Genomic DNA, 25,803 nt, shown 5'->3' with positions numbered 1-25,803 from the left:
ATTCAATCAATTCACTGTCTACCCAAAGATTCACAGCCCCATGAATTGAGTATATGGCTCTTTTCCCTTTTCAGGTAGAGTGGAATATTCATTTGGAATTATCCGGACGATTGGCTAATTATATTCCAGTGTCAGGATGTGCTAGAAAGCCACAATTGTCAGCTTCTAGACTATCTAAGAAGCATTTCGGGCTGGCAATCAATGTGCGGAAGAGAATACTTGCATGCTTGACTCGTGGCTGCATGCGAACCCTGGCCCCCTGGTTTAACTTTCTTCCACTAAAGGATTTTCATATCCTTATTTGAACGGACAACACAGCGATGGAGTCTTAAATCAACCACCAAGGGTGTATTTGTTCGCGTTTGCTAAAGAGGCTGATTTGTACTAGCATTTTGCAATATTACTGTCATTGGATTTTTATTCATAGTGCTCATCCCACACCATTCCAGGGATTTCTGGGATAGTTCCAATCCTTCAGGGACTGCACTTTGATTACAACAATGGAAGTGTTTACTATAATCAACTAAAATGTGTGTGTGTGTGTGTGTGTGTGTGTGTGTGTGTGTGTGTGTGTGTGTGTGTGTGTGTGTGTGTTTGTATGGAAATTTGCATTAGCACAGAATGTTAGAATCTGATTATCTGTTCAAATTTTTTTTTTTTTTTTTTTTTTTTTTTTTTTGTGAGAAATATTTTCAATACAAATAATTCACAGAATTCATCTGTTAGTGTGTGTGCTCTAGAATGGTAAGCAGCTGTGTAGACTCTCGTAACTGCGGTCTGAACTGTAATTGGGCCACTGGGCTTTACGAGGCTGCCATAAATTTGTCACTCATATGCTAAAGACTATTATTATTTTGACTTAAGAGCCTTCTGCAAGGACACATTCACCCCCCCCCACACACACACAAACACACAAATCTATTCATCCTTACATACTTCCCTAATTGTTTTCATTCTCTTCATCTCATACAAATGCTTTACACATATCCATTTTGGTTTTCACAACCATTTTAACCCTTCATCACATAGTGCAATACTGTGCAGAAGTCTTAGTCACGTTAGTATTTTCACCCCCCAAAAAGGTTTTTAATATGTTATTTATATATGCAATAGTGTGTCAGTAGGTAATATCAGTTTATATTTTCAAACATTTATTTTGCCATTATTGCAATAATCCATTCCAGTGATATCTAATCTCACCATCATCGAGTCTGTCAGTGATTAAATGACACAAAATCCCCAAGAACTGCGACAACGCTTGAAGAATCCTTCCTGCCAAGCTCCAGTACTGTGAACAGTTTTAGACACTTGTGTAAAAATGCCGTAAAGTGAGAATGCTTTCAAAAATAATGTCATACATAGATTTTGTTTATCAATTAACTCCTAATAACTAGTATGTGTTTGGTGTGACCACCCTTTGCGTTTTAAACAGCTTTTGTCTTGCTCATAGTTTTTCAGGGGACTTTGCAGGAGGGTTTCTTCAAGCGTCTAGGAGATGTTGTCATAGTTATTGTGGATTTAACCTTTTTAAAAGGTTTTAAAGTGTACAATTGTGCATGCAGTGCATTTCTGAAAGTGTGCATCTGTGATTTTTTTCTTCTGGCAACGTGGTGAGGATCAGGAGTCTGTAGTTGTCACAGCAGTTTTTATAAGAATGAAGTATGAACCTAAAAATTCACCAGAATCTAGTTCAGAATCTTATTCAGGCAGCTAAATATAAACATGCTGAGGAAGCTATCTTAAAGTAACTTATGAATTGTGCAGCCTAATATTTAATCAACCATTTAAATGTCAAACAACATCTGTTTGGCACTAAAATTTATCATACAATACTATTCGAAAGATTGGTGACAGCAAGTTTTTTTTCTTTGAAAAATTAATACTAAAGAAATAAAGAATTTTTTTCAGCAAATATTTTTTTAATTGGTCAAAAGTGAGAGTAAAGACTTTTATATTATTACAAAACATTTCTATGTCAAATAAATGCTGCCCCTTTGAACTTTCTATTCATCAAAGAATCCTAAAAAAATGTGTCACTGTTTCTTCAGAAATATTAAGGAGCACAAATGTTTTTGACATTGATAATATAAGAAATGTTTCTTGAGCAGTAAATCATTATATTAAAATGATTTTTGAAGGATCATGTGACAGTGAAGACTGGAGTTATATTAAATCGTTAAATCGTAAAAACAGTTTTACTGAGCTTTATCAAATAAATTGAGCCTCGGTGAGCATAAGAGACTTATGACTTATGAGAAAAAAAGCAAGCAGTGTATTCTAAAAATAAATACAAATTAAATATAAACACTTCAGCCAATCAAAAGCTGTTATTTGTTGTTAGGCGTCAATTCTTTAGTTCAGTTCAGTATTTTTGCACAGAGGAGGAGGGGGATAGCTGGTTGGGTGACACTATATGAGCTGACAGCATAATAACATTGCTGAAACATTGCTGAAGACTGCACACCTGAAACACACACACACACACACACACACACACACACACACACACACACACACACACACACACACACACACACACACACACACACACACACACACACACAAACACACACACACACACACACACACACACACACACACACACACACACACACACACACACACACACACACACACACACACACACACACACACACACACACACACACACACACACAGTAACATTCCAAACATTAAAACTGCACTTAATCGAAGTGAAGCCTTCGGGCCTCTGACATTATCATTAACACATTTAAGCTTTCCCCCCCCCCCCCCCCCCCCCTCTTCTAAGAACATGCCACTGCATTATTCCAACACCTGGATGGAGCTGCTCAGGTACGGACATGAACCTGCATGTACCACGGGCATGAAACTGGGTCAGTGTGCCAGTGCAGTGCCTGTGCGAGTGAAAGTGCTAAATGTTGTGCGAAAAACAGAATAAATAGGATTAGAGTCCACAATACAATACACCCCGTTTTGGGAACAGCTGGACAACTATAAAGACAGACACTAGAATCTTTTAGCGCTGTCACAATGTTGCAATATGCTGCAGTGCATGGTGTCAAAATGAAGACATTATATTCCATAGTGACTATGTCAATGTCCACAAAGTTAAAATGATGTAATGGACCTACCCTCTCTCCTTTTGGGGGGAAACACTGGCAGACGCTGCAGTCTCGACCTCCGCACTCTTCTGTCTTGTCCCCCTAAAAACACAGAAATATAGTGTCAAGAATGGAGTAAAACACATAAGCCCATATACACTAGCAATTCAAAACGGAAACTTTCTAATTATCTTTATCATTATTATAAATATATAAAATATAAGTATTTTGGATTTTTAGAAGACGACATTCATTGCTAGTGTTTAATGTTTTCCTTATGCCGGGTACACACTCAAAGATATTCGGGACGATTATAGACCGATTTCTCCCCTTCCGACCAATTCTAGGTAAAGTCCCGATTATTTTGATGGTTTTACAGATTATCTTATCAGTGAATCTGCTGGGAGGAACGTCAGAGCCGCCCGATCTCAACAAAATGGTTAAATCTTTGATTTCTTATCGTCATGTTTGCAGTATCTCAAATTTTGAAAATCTTATAAGATTTATAAAAATCGTTTAGTGTGGCCCCATTTTAAGATTACACACTATAGTTGAGTGGTGTTTGCCTGGGGAAAGTGCTATCACAATCAGTTGCTATGCATTTGCATAGGTGCTCTGAATAGTTTTTACATTTACTCTCTTTTACATTATGTGAAAATTATATGAATAAATTACATTTTATTGGCTTTCTAGCATGAGATAGATGTACATTTCTTGTGTCGCCTTCTGACCATGTGCATATCGGCTTAACAAATATAATGAAATATTTAATTTATATTACAATGTACTATAATAGTAATAATTTATATTACTTAATTTAAATTGAATTTAATTGAGCTAAGTATTACCTTTGCAGGCACAAATAACAATTACTTTATTTAACCTGAGGGGCTATATTGAATAACCAACAGTATCTTACAATGCCTAGATGTCATTGAAACCAGACTAGATGTTTGATACTGAGGTCACCGCCTCACGTGAGATCCACAGACATACATGTGAGCTAACAAGTACAATGGCAGGAATGTAAACACAGAGATAATGAAAGAGCAAAACACACACACACAGAGAGAGAGAGAGAGAGAGAGAGAGAGAGAGAGAGAGAGAGAGAGAGAGAGAGAGAGAGAGAGAGAGAGAGAGAGAGAGAGAGAGAGAGAGAGAGATAGGAGGGTCAGACTGAAATATGTGAGTACGGTACATTAAATAAAAGAGGGAGAGGATGTTTAGGTCAGGCATGTTATGTCTTTTTTGAGGTAGTCAATTTAGACACCATTCTAACACAAACACACACTTATCGTACATAGTGTCTGCAAACATTGACACACATCTGAAATGAGCACACACTCCACAGAGAGGCAAAAAATGGTTTCCAAACATTCATGTCTACCCTTCCCAACACTACCACCAACCGCTGAATCCCTCGATCGCAATATTAAACAAAGGTTTTGAAAACACATCTAATCCATGAGATTAGAACATTCTTTAAAATTCCTTACAATCTTTAAAGCTACACTGTGTGATATTTTCCCCCATCTAGCGGTGAAAAGGTATATGACCATCCAGGAAATAATAGTTTCTGTTCCTCTCAATTCTGATTTCGTTTTAACTCCTACGGTGGCCGATTTAGTCCAAGATTAACATGGCAATCCCCCTCTTCACCTCTTCACATTCGACACGGTGCCATTGAGTGTTAAAACACGAAAGGCGAAGCTTGAATTTATAGGTCTGTCCTCTTTGGCTGATGTACTTTCAAGATGGAGGAGCAACATGGCGACCGGCATTCGAACCCCTCACCCGTATGTATTTTCAATGGCATATTATAAACTTACGAGAATACTTTATTGCTTGAAAGAAGTAAATATACATTAATGAGCACATATATTTTTGAAAGAACTAAGTGTTTTTAGCTAAGAATAAACTAAAAAAAAGTTACACAGTGTAGCTTTAAAACATCGAATGTACTTCTCAAGTTATTGCCTCCTTAAAGGAATAACTATAAGGAATACCTATATCCCTTTAAGATCTTATTCTCATTTGCAAGCTGCTTTGGAAGAAAGTATCTGAAAATGTAGTAAACGTAAAATAAAGTTTTAAATCACAGTTGCTTCTAGAACTGTCCCATAGAAATAATTTGGTTTTTCAGCACTTTTACCACAGAAAAAGAAGAGGAACAGAAAAAACAAAAACTCATATTTTGGCAAGAAGAGACATCGTGTTAAATTTTACCACAAGTGATTAAAAAAGTGCAAAAGGCCAATCTATCTTAACAAACAAGTGAAAGTCTGAAGGGCACACAATGATTATGCATGCCACAAATTCATTAACTCATGCAAACCCCTTCAAGGGCATACAATATTTTACAAAGTATTCTTGTATTGTGCCAAAATCAGTACACTGAGCTTAAATGAGATGAGAAACAGTGATATAGATTTTAACTCATATTTAAACTCATGTGAAACTGAATGTCATGTTCTGACTGTGAAACATGTCCCTGGTGTGCAAAAAATATAACTGTGAAAGGGAATATACTTCAGAATATACTTAAAGGGGTGCTAATAACAATACAGATTTATTTTCACAGCCTTCTTTGCTCATATTTAACAAGGGGGCTAATCATTTTGATTTCAACTATATGCAAAGCACAACAGGGACTGTGACCTACATAAGAGTTAATGGTTTTAAGTGCTAGATAATGACATCAACTTGAGATGGTCTGTGCTGACTGGATGATGAGCGTAACCGCACGCTTCACTCCAAATCAGATGTGCGAGATTGGAGAGAAGGGTATACGGTGGTTGCTGCATGACTGAGAGACATGCTTCCCCTATTCCCTCACTTCAGTCTAGCTCCTGCTTTCCCTCATATTACCTGTACTGTGCACTATCCCATCGCAATCTTAAATTATATAAGATTGAGTTACACCCGATCCACCCGATTTCTACTTGAAGTTTGAGTTTGCCTTTGTCTTAAGGGATGATCTTGATCTTAAACGTCAAAGGGATGTTAGGTATTGAAGGCATCAGGAGATTAAATAATGCTATTAATGAGGAACCATAGCACAAGATAATCCTTTGTCATATTTGCTCCTAAATGAGATAACAATGTAACAATGCCAGTTGTTTTTTAAAGGCAGCAAATGTGCATTCATGAGAGACTCGTTCCAGCGTATGTCTAGGCCTGTGTAGGCGTAGCATAAGTCCCGGTGACGAACGTGGATGTGCAGAGGATATAGCAAAAAAACAACAACTTGGTTTTCATGAGAACAAGCATATTCTCACCGAAGCATCCTACTTAATATGCTGGAACGCCAGTCTTTCGTGAATGCATGTACGACAGTTAGCAGCCATAAAGTTTTAAATATAAATATTTTCCTTACACCAATGGTTCCCAACCATGTTCCTGGAGGCCCACCAACAGTGTACATTTTGCATGTCTCCTCAATCAAACACACCTGATTCAAGTCATCAGCTCATTGTTAGTGACTCCAAAACTTGAAGTGGGTGTGTCAGACAAAGGAGACATGCAAAATGTGCACTGTTTGTGGGCCTCCAGGAACTACTGCCTTACTAAATGCATCCCTTCGCTTCAGAATGCCTTTATTAAACCCCCGGAACCGTGTGGAGCACTTTTATGATGGATAGATGTACTTTTATGTGTAAGAGAGTGCAGCTAGTAGTCACTGTGCAATTTGCAAGTAAAACATCACTCCTCTGACGCTCTAGCAACTGACGCTAGAGGTTGCAGCCTTTAGCCTCCTTGTCAGAGCGTCCTACTCGCTTTAACAAGGAGTGGGCGGTTCGAACAGGAAGGGTTATATATGGACTTAAAAACAGGAACAGCCTTTCACTGGCATTATACTGTTTGGAAGAGCCAGACCATACAAACTCTTACTGTATTCGTCTTAAAGAATGTCATATACATCTAGGGTGACTTGAGGGCTAATTTTTATTTTCGGGTGAACTAACCCTTTAAGTTTTTTTAAAAAACAAACAATTATTACCTGACTCAAACTTCAGAAAAGTAGAAGTTTTAGAGCAACGCAAAATACACAGTAAAGAAATATTAATTTCCATTTTCATGTTCATTTTTTCAAGTGCATGGCTTTTCAAGGTCTGGATATCACACATTTGAAAAGCAGTTATTGGACTTCCTTTTTTTCTTGCTTGCTTTTTTTGAAAATGAGTTCAGTTATAGTATGTCCCTATGGTAGCTATGGTCGATACCGATTTACAGTGACTTATGTAATGGAACATTTGGATGTGTTAAAATCTTGTTCTTTCTGTATCTTTCCCCCATCTATCTGCTCTTCCCCTACCTGTAGACCCGCTTCACTGTGCACCTCCGACAGGATGTTGACCAGACAGCCAATCAGAGAGAGTGCAACAGATAACTCTCTCTTACTAACTCTCTATCCAAACCTTCCTCTAAACCTTAGGCATAGTCCACACGTACACAGGTATTTTTATAACTAGTGTTTTTCCTCCTCAATTTAAAAAAATGATCGCGTCCACACAAGCACGGTTTAAAAAAAGCCTCTGTCCACATGAAAACGCAAAACCATGCTATGATTGGCTGCCTGATTTCCACATGGGTCCCATAACGGCAACGATGCACTGAGGAATGCCATGGGCTCGGGGAAACCCTTCTACAAGTTCCTCTACTTTGGACTCAGTGACATATAACTGTATATACAGGGGAAGAGCCCAAGTGCACTGTAATAGCTTCAGAGGTCTTGCCTTACTATTTAGTATTATTGCATTCTGGCCCCTCTGTTCTGCAATACAATGAGATAACTGTGAATGTAACGTTATCTGTGTATCATGTGCTAAGCGATGTTAGCAGAGGTATTAAAATCTACGACAGCTGTCATTGCATAGATTCGACTCATGTAAACAAAAGAGATAACGGCGCACAATCTGAAGTAAAAAACACACAACACAAGCCGAAATCTAATCAAGGTCTTCAGGATTACTAAAACGTTACTGGCAAGTGAGTTTGATCAAGGTTGGAGCTAAAAAACAGCAGAGGTGCCAATCCTTTTCCTGGACATTTACCAACCTACATGCTGTGTCCCAATTTGCATTCTATCTATCCTAAATAGTATTCGAAATCATAAATCGTGTATCCAAAATTGTAGTACGATGAAGTGAGTGTTCCGAGTATAACCAGATGGTCTACTTTTTTAGAATTTGAAGTGCAGATCCATGCACATTCTAACGGCTAATATTGCCCAAAACCCATCACGCGTTGGATGATTTAATCTGCTAGTTGTAGATCTTTTCTGCGAAAACTCTCCTCATTTGTGTTTGCAAAATGATGCATTTAAAATTTAATGTTCAAACGTATAATTACAAAAGTTCACAATACTGTTGCATATGAAATATAATGTGGATAACATTGAATAAATATATTTTTGTCAGGTTAGATACTGATTACTCAACCCCAACCCAACTCAACTCAAACCCATTTATCGAAACCCCTCTACTTAACTGTTAGTCATGCACATCCACTAAGTTTGTAGCTTTTTTTAACACCCTTGTTTGTAGTTCAAAAACTTCAAATCGAATCCTCTACCAACACACTTGTGGGCAATATTATGCCGCCTCCACATGCTATCGGAATTTAGATAATTCCCACTTCTGAAATTGTGATTACGAGCTCATTGCATTAATATTTTGAAATGGGAGGGCGTTCATGTACAATTTTCACCTAGAAAACTTGTATTTACGATAATTCCTGTAGCATGTGAAGGCAGCATTAGCCATTAGTGTGTGCGTGGATCTGCAATTTAGATTCCAACTGGAAAAAGTCGATAATCCGGGTATCTTTGGAATGCTCATTTCAACATTCTATGATTTGGAACACACTAATTCTATTTTTTAATACTATTTAGGACAGATAGTACCCCAAACTGGGACTGTAACCATGCGTGCCAATTCGCATACTATCCAAACTAAATAGTACTCGAAAATAGAATTAGTATGTCCCAAATCGTAGTATGCTATTTGGTATACTATTTGGTACGTAGTATACTATTTGGGGGCGGCAGTGGCTCAGTGGTTCATGTAGGTTGTCTACAAACCAGAAGGTTGGTGGTTCAATCCCCGGTTCCACCTGACCAAGTGTCGAAGTGTCCATGAGCAAGACACCTAACCCCAGCTGCTCCCGACGAGCTGGATGGCGCCTTACATGGCTGACATCGCCGTCGGTGTATGAATGGGTGAATGTGAGGCAAAAATGTAAAGCGCTTTGGATAAAAGCGCTATATAAATGCAGTCCATTTAACATCCATTTCACCATGCTGAAAAGAGTATTCCAAAGATACCCGGATGGTTTACTATTTCTGGTCTGAATTCGAAGTGCGGATCGATGTGCACTCTAACGGCTGATATTACCCACAATTATATTTTGCGAGTTGGACGAGGATTTGATTAGAACTACAAACGTGAATAAAAAGTGATAAAAAACTACAAACATGGCGAGTCTGACGGTTAAGTAGAGAAGTTTAGATAAAGGTGTTCGACGTTTGCGTGACCAACTATCAATATTTAACCTGACAAAAATATATTTATTCAGTGCTATCCACATTATCTTTCACCTGCAGCAGCATTGTGAACTTTTGTAATGACACGTTTGTAATGACACGTTTTACAAACCATTAACTTTTAAATGCATTATTATATTAAAACTGCAAACACGAGGAGAGTCTTTGCATTAAAGACCAACACATGGCAGATCAAGGTACGACAAAATTTCTCTCCGATACGGTAGGAGATTAATCTGAATGTGGAGGGTTTGAGTGTGATGATTGACAGAGCAGTTTAAAAGGTGACGGGATACACGTAACTAAGCGATGGAGTCCATTAAAGATGATGAAGTAGTATGTCCCAAAGCTTGCATACTTTTCTGCTACACACACAAAGAGTACATACTTTTAGGACGTAGTATAAGTAGGCGAATTGAATTCAAATTTAGTCACTGCTGTGTTCACACTGCACAATGGATCAACGACACACTACATGACTGTACATGAGGAAGAATCACTGACAACTCTCTCTATCCGGTGCGCAAACTAGGTTTCCCAACTAAACTCCCTGAACCTCCTGCAGCCCTGTATCTCGCTCTCTCATTGGCTGTTGGTCATCGCCGATGTAATTATCAGTCAGAACTCATTTCACACAGTTTGAATCGCCGACAGGTCCAGATATTTCGCATGCCAAATATCTTGCTGGTATCGTCAAGTTGTTGGCGATTCTCTCTGATTGCGTCTTTGATCATTCACACTGTGTGATTGACACCCGTGTGCACAAGCACCGATTTGCCTATGATCTCGGACGTTTGTCGGCGATTTCGCAAAACCTGTCGGCAAGTCAAAATACGGGCTAAAATCGGGCAGTTTGAACTAGGCTTAAGTGTTCTGAAGACCTTAGGCCATGTCCACACTAATACGTTTTTATTTAAAAACGTATATTTTTCTCTCCGTTTTGGCATTCCGTCCACACTGAGACAGCGTTTTAAGACAATGAAAATGTATAAATTTGAAAACGCTGTCTTCACGTCGTAGTGTGGACTGTGAAAACGGAGGCTTTTTAATATGATGACGCATTTTTAGCCATGTGATGCAGTCATATGACCAATTCAGCCAAGATGGTGAACGACATTGTACAGCAGTTGTTTTGTATGCTTTCTCTTTTGACAGCCTTGTTAAATATTAATGTCAGATACTGTTAAAAAACTGCCTTTTCTCGACATTGCCGCAAAATTTCGAAAATTTAGCTAAAATGATGCAAGTCGAAGCGTCTTGGATTAGCTCATGCGCAGTACGGGGATGTAAGCGTTTTCAGACGTTTCAGTGTAGATGAAAATTTTTTGGAAAACGACTGAAAATGATAGTGTGGACGCGGAGCGTTTTTAGACGAAACTCAGTTTTTAAATGTATCCGAATTATAGACGTAGACTTAATTAACTGGTTCAGGTGTGTTTGATCAGCACTGGCGCTGAACTTTGAAGGAAGGTACTGTAGATCTCAAGGAACATGTTTTGGCACCCCTGAGCTAGAAAGAGGACCTTAAGGCCAGAGAATGAGAACCCTTGGTCTAGAAGCCAAAAAAGAACATGTAAGCAAAATCAACAAATGTGCATTTGTTTATACAATACATTTTAAGCCTTTAGGTTTGAAAGCTCATGTGAACATAAACTAAATCCAAATAAATTAAGTTTGTCAGGCTTCGGCAGGTTAAAAGTCGCTCCTTCATGCAGTGATACAGAAAATTGACGCATGTCATTCATCTTAATGAGCGACAGGATGTGTACATGTGGGTATGCATTTCTGATACCTTTTCCTTACAATTTGTGTGTGTGTGTGTGTGTGTGTGTGTGTGTGTGTGTGTGTGTGTGTGTGTGTGTGTGTGTGTGTGTGTGTGTGTGTGTGTGTGTGTGTGTGAGGCAGCACCTGCTTTGTGACACCTGGTCTTTTTTTCAGGTTTATCACCTTACCCCTGACACCCTTAAAACATAATCAGACACAACGCCTTAGGCAAAATTACTTATACCTGTGCAGGAACCACAACCTGCCATTAATACAACACTCTCACTTTCCCCTATTCTTTAGGGTGCTTTCACACTGGGTTTGATTGCCTGGACCGAACCCGAGTTTGATTGCTCCCCCCTCCCCCTGCCCTCGCTGGACTGTGTTCATATTATATTATTTGGGTCCGAACCGGGGTTTGTTTGCGTCCTCAACGCAGCAGCTGTTTACCCGGTTGGTTAGTAATGACAGCAAACGTAAAGCCGGTGAAATGCATAGCGTTCCTCCCGACCTTTTTATAACTTTTATATTTTGTTTTTGAAGCGTTGGTTCTTTTACCAAAGCTTCAGTACGTAATGGCACTTGCTGTGAAGTGTGAATGCACTGCAAATGCTCTATAGGACGCCGACGACGATCAGAGATTTGATCAACAGCTCTCTGCTTGCAGTCAGTGACGCTCATCAGGTAAATGAGTGAAACACACAAAACACACATTTTTATCAAATCATACGTGATTAATAACGGTTCACTTCCACGATTAAGTGCGATTGCGTTCACATCAGCAATGAACCGTACCGGAGTTTGCATGCATGACACGAACACAAGAACCCCTTTTCAGGCAGACTCGTTTGGAAGTTTGGAAGACGGCGTTCACATCATCCAAACGAACCGGGTGTGCACCAAAAGTGCTAGTGTGAAAGCACCCTACTCAAATCCAATTCTGACATAATTTTTTCACCCTTGTTAAACAAAAACAGAAACAAAACGAAATATATAACTACGTTGACATTAAAAATTAAAATTAACTATTTTAATGGCGCAACAATGTGTAATAAGGAGGATTAAAGGCCTAGATTTGAGCTTCTTGTCTGCGAGCATTCATTTTTCACAAAAGAGAGTAACGGGAGTAACAAACTTCAATTTAAGGAACTGTAAATATTTAGTTACATGCGCGTTACGGCTAAAAGTAGTGGAATTACAGTAACGCATTTCAGTAAACACAACATTAGTACATATTTTAAATGTAACATGTTTCTCCTAAAGTGAAAATTAAGACATCATGGGGTTGGTTGCAAAAACGGCTTGTCCAACAAAGTCTGGTACTAACTTTTTAAAGTCAGTTACATAAAAAGGTAGACATGTTTAATTTTATTTCAGAATAGATCAGGTGTGCTCCAACAGTAGCCACATTCAAATCCAGACTCAAAACACATCTGTTTAGCTGTGCATTTACTGACACTCTGCCACTGTACGTCCAACTGATTGCACCTTATCTATGCATCATTTTTTAATTATTTAAAAATAAACTGTTTTAGTTTACCATCGTTCTTGTCTTTGGTTATCATCATCATTTTATTATTTTTAATTCTCTTTACATTGTATTCTTTTTCTTATGCATTTTTATCCCTATTTTAATTCCTTTCTATGTAAAACACTTTGAATTGCCATTGTGTATGAAATGTGCTAAATAAATAAACTTGCCTTGCCTTGCATTGCCTATTTGGAAAAGTAAGTCTGATTGCCCTTTGGTTAACTACTACATAGTAAAAGCCGTTTTTAAGTTATAGTTCTAAAGTTTTTACATTATGCACCTATGCTAATTTTATGTAACTGACACCAGAAAGCAAAGCTGACAGCTAAATGAGACCTATAAGATATTATCCTGAGCTTAGGGAAAGCCATAGAGCCATAGCCTTGTGGATAGCACATCAACAGCCCCTCAGACCACATGAGTTTGAGTCCCAGCTAAAGGTACTTTCCTGCTCCTGTTCCCTTCTCGCCTCTCCCATTGTTTCTGGTCTCATGGTCCTGTCCATTAAAGGTGAAAACCCCCAATGTCATAAAAGATAGAAAAACCCCTTGAAAGAGATTACAGCAAGACAATAAAGAGATCTCCCAACTCTTTCTCTCAGATATTTCTCATGTCTCATGTCTAGTGAATTTAAGAAGAAACATATGAGAGACTGTTGATTCTACAATGAGAGATAAATGTGAATCACAGCTAAGTCTCATGAGCTAAGAAAGAGCAACCTCTGAGCAAAACATTATTCCTCTAATGGAGTCTTAAAAGAGATGGCAGCAAGACATTAAAGAGATGTTTCATGTTTCTTCCACCACATTCTCAGTGTTAACTCCTTTTCTTTCAAATATTTATCATGTCTCAGTTGCATCTCCTCTTATGTATCTTAAGGAATTTTAGGAGAAACATCTAAAACTCTTTTGATACTAAAATGAGAGATATATGAGAATCACAACTAAAGCTTAGGAAAAGCAACCAGCAATACAATTTTCCTATGCACTCTAAAAAGTGTGGTTTTTTTGAACCCAGTGAATGGACCTATTGAAACAACCCAATTTCTGGGTTTGTCGATTTCGAACCCAACTTGGTTTGTTTTTAACCCAGCATTTTTTAGAGTGTGTGTATTTAAAACATCTTTTGTCTCTCATGGAGCAAAGACTATTATATTTGGGATCAAATAAAGGTATAAAACAGACGACAAATTGTCTGAGTGAACAGCCCATTTAGTTGGATTGTTTACATTAGAAATATGTCTGCATTCCTCTGTTCTTACGTAAAAGCAGGGATGGGCATCGATGTAGACGATGTTTTCTTATCTTCTCAGTGATTATAACGTACTATCTCTCTTTCTGGCTCTTCATCCCTCTTCATTCTTCCCCTGTTCAGTGCTAGTGAAGGTATGATGGTAATCGCCATCTATCTACCCTCATAAGTAATGTTCTGTATCCATCTGTACCTTTGGAACCTAGCCACAGAGATGATGCCTGAAAGGAGGCCTTATGGGCTAACAAGGCACATTTGTCAAAAACCTAGTGGAAATGCACTTACATACTGTACAATAACAGAACGCATTCCTGGTAACTAATTTCCAGTGAAACATCTAGCGATCAAAATCAATGTTTACACGCAACACTTTTTCTTAAAAGTGTTTTTCTTAAGACATTGTAACCCTTTTCCAGAGACTTCTGGATCCCTTATGCCATCATAACCCCTTTGGATCATGTGACACTTTACTTCAAAGGCCGCTCCATACCATTGAAATCAAAAGATGAGTGAATGTGAAACAAAATATTGGTTCAATAGTTAAGATCTCTGTTTTAACATAGCTCAATGAAACTTAATTTATACCTCGATTTCACCAACAAGCTAAAGAGGCAGTCACATCAGACATTAGAAAAACTAGTGAACTGTTTCACAGTTTATACACAGGCAGATGCTTTCTTAATGTGCAGTCACATTTGTGACCTTGGAGAACAAAAACAGTCATAACTAGCACGTGCATATTTGTGGCATAGCCCAAAATATTGAAATAATATAATATAGTATATTATATGGGTCAAAATTATCATCCATGAAGATATCTTGTACATTTCCACTGTAGATATATACAAAATGTAGTTGTAATAATATGCATTGCTAGGAACTTTTAAAGGCAATTTTCTCAATATTTAGCTTATTTTCAAATAGTTCTTATTTAACAAACCATACATCAATGGACAGCTTATTTATTCAGCTTTCAGGAGATTTGGGTGAAAATAATTGACCGTTAAGACCGTTACCATTGATTATTGATTATTGATTATTGAAGTCCCAAAAGGACAACTTTCTCAGGGGAAAGCAAATGTTTTATGAGTAAACTCAAAGTTTCCCTGGGGAATACAAATGTTTTGTGAGCACTTATATTGATATCATTTTACATCACCACATCCCCTTAGGGGCTCCGTATTTCAATGAGGGCAAAAAAGTTCCCCACACAGATTTCACTCATGTTCTAGTTGGTCATGCAAATTTGTAACATTGACCAAGCTGCTTGGTTTGAAAGTGACCAGTGTTGGTGAAAATAACTTTTAAAAGTAATGCATAACAATATTGCTTTACTTTCTTAAAAAGTAACTAATTGCGTTACTTATGTTTTATGGAAAGTTATGTTTTACGTAACTTTTTCTCAACTTGGCTCAGTGGGCTGGTCTTGCTTGTGTGTTTTTAATAACAACAAAAAAGTAATATTTTTTGCTAATGTAAAGGCCCTTTTTGCTTATAAGTATGGTTGAATTGGATAATCAAATATCAGTAGCAAAGACATCAGTTAAAAAAGTGAGGTTAAATACATAAAGTATATTTGTGCAATTTCAAGGGGTCATGAATTAAGAAATCAACTTTCCCTTGAGCTTTTGATAAATAAAAGGTCATGGTAAAAGTAGAATATTCTGTAAGTTTCAGAGCTGAAAATCCTGTAAGTTCCAGATCTTGACTTGTTAGTCAAAGAACAGCTTTTATTGACACCAGGCCCAGAAAACGAACAATCTCAGAATGGGCCTCATCTTGATGTCATCGTGTGGCAAAACACGCCTCTACAGATTAATAAGAACGCATAATTCAGTAGCCCCGCCCATCGACTCATGGTGCTGTTCAGATCACGCTAGCCAGCAGCAATAAACATGACAAAGATAGCAATTCCGCTAATCCTGGTTGTGGAAGAACACATTCGCTGCATAAGCTTCCTTCAGATCCTAATATTAGGAATGTGTGAGTGAATTTTATTTTTAATGAAGTTCCAGCTTACATGTGTTTGCTTTATATCACTGCGGAATTGTCTCAGGTACTGGATTTGCAGACACATTGAGATTAAAACACAACGCTGTGCCTTCTTTATTGGATACGACAGGAATGGTGCAACACGTGAGTAAAACCTGTTTTTTTTAATATGTGATATAATTGCATTGGAATTAGACTCGGACATGTAAGCCCATCGGCAGGCTGGTGAATCATAAATTATGAAATAACATTCCTTTCTTGATCTACGTTCTTCACTCTCTTGACGTGATATTTAAAGGGCGCGCACACATGTGTGTGTGTGTGTGTGCGGATCACGCTTATATCCACAGATTGGGCGGACCAAGTAATACAAAAATATTATTCCAAATCAATCGCAAGTGGATGAGAAATAAATCATTGTGTTTGTTTGATAAAGACAATTACTATCTTTTTCTACAGGCTTGCACTGTGGACTCTGTGCTGACCGCGGTCATCTCCCTGAGTGCTTTAGCACATCTAAAATAGCAGTTTTCCATCCTAAAAGAGCAACACGGTTTGACCCTGCGTCTTTTTCAAGATGTCATTCAAACCGTTTGTTTCTGGGTGCGGTCGCTTTCTGTCCCCGCTTGACGGTCATGTTCGCTGTCTCACGTGTTTGGGCGTTCAGCACGCTGAGGCTGCGTTCGTGAATGAGTCATGTTCTCACTGCGGGAACATGACCATCGCAGTGTTGAGGTCCAGAATCCAATACCTCAAGGCAGGTGGAGCATCCTCGCGCATCCCCGGTCTAGCAGTCCTTCTGCGCCTAAGCAGAGGGCTGCTACTCTGGCTGATGACTTGGGTGGGGACCTGAGGGTGACGGTCAGGGCAAACCCGACGGGTCAGATGGCTCCTCGGGCCCCTCCCCCCTCCACTGTGCCGGTGGAGTTTCCGGGAAGGGCGTGCTGACCTCTCGCGGGGAGTGCCAGCCGGGGCTCCGGCGGAAGACAGGATGTCGGTCGCAGCATCGGGGGACGAGCTAATGGGCTCTGAGGATAAGGATTCGGCTGCGCTGCCCCCTTCGGGTGTGACAGCGTTGCCCGAGTCGGACCCAGAGCTTACGGCTATGCTTTCCCGGGCCGTCGCAAGCATAGGGCTCGAGTGGAACCCTCCCATGTGTCCCGAACCTTCGCGGTTGGACGATTGGTTTCTCGGGACGGCCCGTGCTGGTTCTCAGCGCCCCGCCCCGCTGCCTTTCTTCCCGGAAGTGCATCAGGAGATCTCGAAGTCGTGGGCAGCGCCGTATAGCGCTCGCGTGCGATCGACGGACTCCTCCGTCCTCCGTTATGTGGGAATCCCTCCAGTCGAGCGGTCGGTGGCGATGCACCTGTGTCCCAAGACCGCTGCGGACTGGCGTGGTGCCCTGCGCCTCCCCTCCCGGGCGTGTAAGTTCTCGTCTGGGCTAATCAGCAAGGCTTACACAGCCTGTGGAGAAGCCGCATCGGCATTGCATGCCATGGCGCTCCTGCAGGTCTATCAGGCCATGGTGCTCATGGAACTGCACGAGGGAAGTTCCGACCAGGGCGTTATGCAGGAACTGCGTGCAGCGACGGACCTCGCTCTCAGAGCGACGAAAGTCACTGCACGCTCCCTGGGTTGGGCGATGGCTACGCTTGTGGTCCAGGAACGCCACCTGTGGCTGAACCTAGCAGATATGCGTGATGCGGACAAGGTGCGATTCCTGAACGCCCCTATCTGTCAGGCTGGCCTCTTCGTTGACCCCATCGAGGACTTTGCCCAGCAGTTCTCGGTGGCCCAGAAGCAGACGGAGGCCATCAAAAACATCCTGCCCCGGCGACCCGCTGCTGCCTCCACCCAGTCGCCGGCCGCAGCTCCCCTGCCTGCTCGTCGCCGAGGGCGTCTCCCGGCGTCCGCCTCCGCCCCCGCCCCTGCCAAGCCAAAGCAGCAGCCTCCACCAGCCAGTCAGGGTGCCGGGCGCAAGGGTGGCACCCAACCTGTCCAGGGCGCTAAGCCTGCCGGCAAGCGCAAGGGGAAGCGGCCCTGAGACAGGCAGCCCAGGGAGGACAGGAGCTGCTCTTCGGGAGATGATGTCCGTATCCCTCCCCTACCCCCCGGAGGAGGACCGGGGGGCCCCGACTGGTACATTACATCTGCCGCCAGCTCTCCGGAGCTCGGCGGTACCCACATTTTCACCAAAAGAGCAGTTTCCTATCCCCCTGGGCCCCAAGAGGGTCAGGGTGGCAGTTCACGACGCCTCCGGGCTTTGTCTCTCCCTCCCTCCCCTCCCCTCCCCTCACCAGGGGGCAGAAGAGTGGGCCTCGAGGACGCCTCCGGGTGCCTCACTCTCTGCCCCACCCGGGAACACCCACTCTCTGCCCCACCCGGGAACACTCAGACAACACTCCGGGCCGCCCACGGGCCTCCCGAGTCGGGTCTAAGCATCCCAACTCTCTGCCTCCGGGCAGCGAGCAGCCGAGTGGGCTTCGAAGACGCCTCCGGGCCTTCTCACCCACTGCCTGCCCGCACCAGGAGTACTCGCGCGACACTCCGGGCCTCCCGAGTCGAGCCAGAGCACTCCGTTGCGCTGCCCCACCCCGGGCATGTCTGTGGTGCCGTTGGTCCCGCTGGTACGGTCCCTGGGAGCGTGGCTACAGCTACCTCGACCGTCCTGTTGGCTCATCCGTACCATCAGACTCGACTATGCGATTCAGTTCGCTCGCCGGCCACCCAAGTACAAGGCCGTCCTCTTCACCTCAGTGCGAAGCAGCGACGCTCAAGTCTTGCAGTCAGAGATCGAAGTCCTACTGGCGAAGGACGCGATCGAGCCAGTTCCTCCAGCCGAGATGAAGACAGGGTTCTACAGTACCTACTTTATCGTGCCCAAGAAATGGGGTGGGCTACGGCCAATCCTGGACCTGCGCATCCTGAATCGGGCCCTGCACAAGCTCCTGATCCGGATGTTAACACAGAAACGCATTTTTAAATGCATTCGTCCCCAGGATTGGTTCGCAGCGATCGACCTGAAGGACGCGTACTTCCATGTCTCTATTCTTCATATAGGTCTTCATATGAGACCGTTCCAACACTGGCTTTATGGCCGAGTCCCGAGGTGGGCGTGGCAGAGCGGCCAGTACCGGGTCCCAGTGACTCCGTACTGCCCCCAAACTTTCAGTCCTTGGTCAGACATGACGTTTCTCCGGGCCGGGTGCCCTTAGAACAAGTGTTCAGGCATGCTGTGCTGTTCACGGATGCCTCATCCACGGGCTGGGGGGCCACTTACAACGGGCATGCAGTTGCGGGGCTGTGGATGGAACCGCAATTGCATTGGCATGTCAATTGCCTCGAGTTGATAGCAGTACACTTGGCACTGCGCCGCCTCAAGGGGCTGCTACGTGGCAAGCATGTACTGGCACGTACGGACAGCATGGCAGCCGTTGCGTACAACTAGGTTGGAACCACCTCAGAGACTGCCATATGTTGCACTACCCTGCCAGGTTAGTCCTTATGTGTATTCCGCCACCACTCCTTCCCTGAAGGACGTGGCCCCGCAGCGTACCTTCTTCCGAGAAGAGCACGCTTCCCAGCGCTCTATGGTCACTCTAAGTGGGTCTTGCAAAAACAGCAGTGACTGACCTCCCTGCTTGGAGCCCTGACTTCCGTACCATACTAGACGGTCCCGTGCCCTCAAGCAGGACGCTGGAAGGGCCAGCATCCTGGCGTGTTCCAGAGGGATTCCAATTCGTCGGTTCAGTTCTGACGTACGTCGAACGTGACCGACTGAAAGGGAACATTTCGGTTACGTATGTAACCCTCGTTCCCTGAAGGAGGGAACGGAGACCAGGTGCTGTGCTTCCGCTAGGAGCCCAGTCACGCATTCGGCTCCTCAGCTTAAAAAAGCATTGATCTGCCATTCCACTTCCTATTTATACCCGCGCTGTGGGGCGGAGCGTGGAATGTGCGGATCACATGCCAATCTCCGATTGGCTCGTTTTTATACACTCGAAGTGGATAGGTCTCTGAGTTCAGATCCCAATTCGTCAGTTCAGTTCTGACGTACATCTCCATTCCCTCCTTCAGGGAACGAGGGTTACATACGTAACCGAGACGTTATTAATTTCAAGTAACACTGAATCTTTTTTTTTGTGCAGATGATATCAATAAATGCATGCTCACATGTATTTTGAAATTACAGTGTGCATGTTCTCACACAGGGAAATATCGCTGAGGTGAGAACACCTTAAGGCAGCATCCTACCCGTCAAAGAACATCATATGCTCTACATACAACAGCAACTCAAATGCACTTTTGATTTCAATAGATATTTACATTAAATGGATAGTACACCCAAAAAAGTTTATCATCATTTACTGATCCTCATGTTGTTGATCCTCAACTTGTCTGACTTACTTTATTCTGCTGAACAAAAAATAATAATCATACTGGTTTGGAATGACATGAGGGTGTTAATGCTGACATAATTTAATTTTTTGTATGAACTATTCCATTAAAATGTTGCTAAGCTAATGGTGCAATACTCTAATATGCATAATATATGCAACACATACAAAAACAGCTTTTACCATGTCTACCTGAATTTGAATTTGCAAAGAGACATTTATTGCCATTTGACTCAGCCAGCATCATCGTACCATTATAAAACCATTAAAACAACTTTATGAAGATAATACAAAAACAACTCACCCCCAAAGCTGTGTGTATCATCATAAGGGCTAATAAAAGCCTCGTGCTGAGGAAAAAAGACATATCAAATAAGACATAAGGAAATAAGTTAGATGGCTCTTTAAGGCATATATATAATACCATTCAAAAGTTTGGGCTTGGTAAATCTGCATTTATTTTGGTATTGTTAAATATTATTACATTGTAAATAATTTCTTTCTTTTTGAACATTCTTTTTTTAATGTAATGAATGCTTGTGATGTTAAAGCTGAATTTTCAAGATCATTATTCCAGTCTTCAGTGTCACACGATGATGAAGATATTCAAGGCACTGGAATGGGTTATGCTCAAGAAATATTTTGTGAAAAAATCCTAAACGTAATTTAGGGAGGAGCAAGCCTATCTAATCCTTCAGCCAACAGCCAGAGTATATAAGCAGTCTGCCCAGTCTCAGCTGTTCCAGGGAACCTTAGGTATCTTAGGTACCTTGTCCTATATAATCATAAACTATATTTAGTCACTGTGGGGGTATATTAGAGCTCAAGTTGAAGCTGCTTCATCGAGCCCCTCATCAGTGGACAGCAAGCCAAATAAGTTTAACCTACTAATATCTTAAGATTATATGGGTAAACAAACATGTTAATTATTATTATCGATTAAGGTAGGGATGCAATTTCCTGATTAGGATCTGTTTGATCTAAATGCAATTAGAATGAATAATAATAAATGTCATAAGACATGCAAACAATGATGATGGGAATACTAGGACAACGGGGACGCTTACCAGAAAAAGAGGCTGATCGAGGTGATCCGGCGGGGGAGTGTCATCTCCGCTGCCACTCAGGGCATGTGCTACCTGTTGACCTTTCTCCACTGCCTCAGAATGGTGTGGTCAGTGATGTAGCTATGACTCCTGACGTCCCGACGGACAACTCACCCACCTGAGGGGAAAATTAAGATTTGGATGAATGGGTAAGTCATTGTAGGAATAAACGGATAAACAATAGATAAGTGCTGTAATTGTCAATTGTGTAAATACAGATTCTCCTTCAAAAACATTCCCAATGGCTGACAATATGGTAGAGGGGGTGATGTGAGAAGTGGGAGGTGGGTGAGAAAAAAAAAAGAGACAGGCTGAATCAATACAATAGATGGAACTGGGACAAAGTTGATCTTTCCGGATGGCTTCTTTTCCATGACACACAAGTCAAGACTGACTAAGATTTTAAAGCGAACTCACTGACACTGACAATGGCCACATCAAACTAGACAGCATGACAGATAGAATTTATCAGTTTCATCTCAAAGCCATAACATTTCTCATACCACTTTCTGACCTGATTTGATAACAAATGATAGTATTGCTAACAAACAGTTATCGTAATGGCCGTTATATTATTTCATATTTGTCGGCTACAACAAATGTGAAAACTACAGTTGATCTCAAAATTGTGTAAATCAATGTCAAGTATATAGAGTGCTGAAGCTGCCTAGTTACCTCACTCCCTATTGATTTTACAGATGGGTTGCAAGACTACAATAAATGGAATGGGTATATTTTACATTATAGCCGTCCTTAGTGGAACATTTACTAGTGGAACATATAGTGGAACATTTACTTGTTCAATCAAAATAATTACTATGCCATTTAATGTCACTCACTCACATTTAATTTTAAACATTTCAATTAAAAATGGTAAACACACAGTAGAGATGACAAAACTTGTGTGGATGTTATTTATCAAATAAAACATATTCTGCTGTTCAGTTCTGCCATTTAACATTCATAGAACATCACAAAACAAATTAAAGCAGACATAAAGGTATGCTTTAATACTTTAAAACAGTTTTGCCCAGTAAATCCTCCATATTTTCACTCAGAGACGTACAACTTCTGTCACCTCAGGAAAGTGCTTGTCATGTAGACAGTGTATACAGTGATTTGACCCCGTTATTGATTTACAATTGCTAAAATGCATTGCATTACATTTGATCATATGCTATTGACAAGACGCTGTATAGTCGCCTTTTTCTAAAGACTCGCATTAAACAAAACCAGTCCACCTTTTGGGAACAAATACACGACATCCACAAGTCCAAACCATCACCCAAACATCCAATTGCACCAAGTAAACAAAAACGAAGTCAAAATCCTCACCTGCTCCCAAAGTTTCCTGTGGAACGCGCAAAAGAGTCGGTAAAGTGAACATTGTGCCCGCTGCGCGGCTCGGCGTTTGATGTGACGTCATGGGGTTGATTTAACTATGCTGAGTGGATACACCAACGCACTTTCCTATTAAACTCCCGCTGATTTCATATATCTTGAGGATTGATTTAGAGTCCAAATTGTGTGAATCAGTTTCTTAAGTGCAAGTTTAAGCTTTGTTTCTGAGATGGTCGCAGTGCTGCAGGTGGTTTCGGAGCTATATTTGGAGATCCTGCTGTTCCATTCTGGACTCCCGCATAACGTGTGATCCTGAGATCGTTGCGGACTGGACCGGTAATCGTTGTCTATGAGAAAAATGGATTCTTGCTTGATATTGCGAGCGACACTTTTCGGAATGATGTTGCTGGGACTTCTTACGCCGGCACGAACTAAAGGGGTGAGTTAGGTAGCCTACATTTTTGTGTCTTCAAAAATGTTTTACACATTTTTTACCAAACATATTTCGAGGTACAGATAATTTTAAAGAAGAAGAAGTAACTAAATGAAGTAGCCTATGTGGAAAGGGGACTGCATTTCATTTACTGCTGAGTGATTTGGTTAAATATGACATAGCAGATTTGTCAGGGCGCTGAAATGAACTAATATGACACCATATCGAAAACACATAATTTCCCATGGTGAGAATTATGTGTGAGTATTTACTTAGCTCGCGCAACGAAGTGGCGTATAGGCTATTTGGGATGGTAACCGTAGCAACAGGCTGCTCGAGCGCTTTCCATTTAATATTCATATTAGACGGTACATAGTCGTTATTGTTTAACATTTTATTACTTTACATTATTTGTTGCATTTATATGACTAAACTGTTTGTTTATGAAGGCCTTTTAGATGTGCTGGAGTTAAAAGTCATTGGGGCACGCGTGATGCACAGATTGCGCCTTGGACAGAAATTTCATTCAATTGAAATGAATAAAACTGTAGCTATTTGACATTATTAGGTAACTAACACTTTTTGACTGCAGTAGAGGCGCTCAGTTGTGACGTCAAAGCTCCACAGATCAAACTTCACAGATTAACTTGGGCTGTACTGTACCTATTATGGGATAATATGCTTTCAAAAGGGCTTCACTTCTGAGGACTGTTTCCTCATATCCCATCTTCGGCTCAAAGTTTAGCCATGTGTGTGTGTGAGAGAGAGTGTGTGTCAAGTTTGCAATCTGATACCATTATGATTCTGGCACAGTAGGCTAGCCTACTTTTAAAGGGTATTTCTCAGCATCTGCAAACAAATAATTTAATTGGCTTCCTAAATCCAAATTTTCACAGTATTTATTTTGTAGCATCAAACTATTTTAACTATGTGTTTAGATGTTTCGTTTTCCCATTTAGTCTCAATGCATTTCCTAGTTTCCAAGTTTTCTTTTCTTTTTTGCACACTCTGGTATAATATTGAAGTTGTTCTACATACTTTGACCCGTAGAGTAATTTAGCACATTGATTATTCTCCTACTGTGTTAATCAATCTTTCTTTCTTTCTTTCTTTCTTTCTTTCTTTCTTTCTTTCTTTCTTTCTTTCTTTCTTTCTTTCTTTCTTTCTTTCTTTGACAATTTCTCTTTTGGTCTTAGAGCTGGGGTTTTCAATCTTTTAGATGACATGGATCCCCGAAATATGATAATCTTGGTGCGAGGGCTCCCCATCCTAAAATGTAAAAGACAGTTATACATTTTCATAAAGACTAAATTAGCGCTCTTAACAATAATATTATATACACATTTGCAAATTTGTATATAGAAATTAAGGCCCCACTTTATATTAGGTGGCCTTAACTGTACTCACATCAGAAAGAGGTGTACAATATACTTGCTGTGTTTATATTGTATTGCAAAACACTTTTGCTGTGAGATACGAGTAAAGTTAGGGACAGGTGTGGTGGTATGGGTAAGTTTAAGGGTAGGGTTAGGGTCAGGTGTGGTGGTATGGGTAAGTTTAAGGGTAAGGTTAGGGACAGGTGTGGTGGTATGGGTAAGTTTAAGAGTAGGGTTAGGGACAGGTGTGGTGGTATGGGTAAGTTTAAGAATAGGGTTAGGGACAGGTGTGGTGGGATGGGTAAGTTTAAGAATAGGGTTAGGGACAGGTGTGGTGGTATGGGTAAGTTTAAGAATAGGGTTAGGGACAGGTGTGGTGGTATGGGTAAGTTTAAGAGTGGGGTTAGGGACAGGTGTGGTGGGATGGGTAAGTTTAAGGGTAGGGTTAGGGACAGGTGTGGTGATATGGGTAAGTTTAAGGGTAGGGTTAGGGACAGGTGTGGTGGTATGGGTAAGTTTAAGGGTAAAGTTAGGGACAGGTGTGGTGGTATGGGTAAGTTTAAGGGTAAGGTTAGGGACAGGTGTGATGGTATGGGTAAGTTTAAGGGTAGGGTTAGGGACAGGTGTGGTGGTATGGGTAAGTTTAAGGGTAAGTTTAGGGACAGGTGTGGTGGTATGGGTAAGTTTAAGGGTAGGGTTAGGGTCAGGTGTGGTGGTATGGGTAAGTTTAAGGGTAAGGTTAGGGACAGGTGTGGTGGTATGGGTAAGTTTAAGGGTAGGGTTAGGGACAGGTGTGGTGGTATGGGTAAGTTTAAGGGTAAGGTTAGGGACAGGTGTGATGGTATGGGTAAGTTTAAGGGTAGGGTTAGGGTCAGGTGTGGTGGTATGGGTAAGTTTAAGGGTAAGGTTAGGGACAGGTGTGGTGGTATGGGTAAGTTTAAGGGTAAGGTTAGGGACAGGTGTG

At 41.3% G+C, this 25,803-nt stretch overlaps 2 protein-coding genes across 2 annotated transcripts in view; one reads left to right on the top strand and one right to left on the bottom strand.

Moving 5' to 3' along the window:
- col4a4 (collagen, type IV, alpha 4) overlaps positions 1-23,121 on the bottom strand; it is a 76,952-nt gene extending 53,831 nt beyond the window's left edge. Inside the window, exons 1-4 of the mRNA XM_067450301.1 lie at positions 23,025-23,121; positions 21,651-21,807; positions 20,888-20,933; positions 3,135-3,206 (exon numbers count right to left, since the gene is read on the bottom strand). Coding sequence (XP_067306402.1) covers positions 3,135-3,206; positions 20,888-20,933; positions 21,651-21,694 — 162 coding nt within the window. The 5' untranslated portion in view covers positions 21,695-21,807; positions 23,025-23,121. The remainder of the gene's footprint in view (positions 1-3,134; positions 3,207-20,887; positions 20,934-21,650; positions 21,808-23,024) is intronic.
- A 6-nt stretch (positions 23,122-23,127) lies between these two features.
- The window catches only part of col4a3 (collagen, type IV, alpha 3), a 65,171-nt gene continuing 62,495 nt past the window's right edge, over positions 23,128-25,803 (top strand). Inside the window, exon 1 of the mRNA XM_067450302.1 lies at positions 23,128-23,469. Within this exon, the coding sequence (XP_067306403.1) occupies positions 23,380-23,469 (90 nt within the window). The 5' untranslated portion in view covers positions 23,128-23,379. The remainder of the gene's footprint in view (positions 23,470-25,803) is intronic.

This window comes from Pseudorasbora parva, chromosome 8 (assembly GCF_024679245.1).
Source record: "Pseudorasbora parva isolate DD20220531a chromosome 8, ASM2467924v1, whole genome shotgun sequence".
Classification (NCBI taxonomy): Eukaryota; Metazoa; Chordata; class Actinopteri; order Cypriniformes; family Gobionidae; genus Pseudorasbora; species Pseudorasbora parva.
Note: the sequence above shows the minus strand (reverse complement) of the source record. Positions and strands in the feature narration are given on the sequence as shown.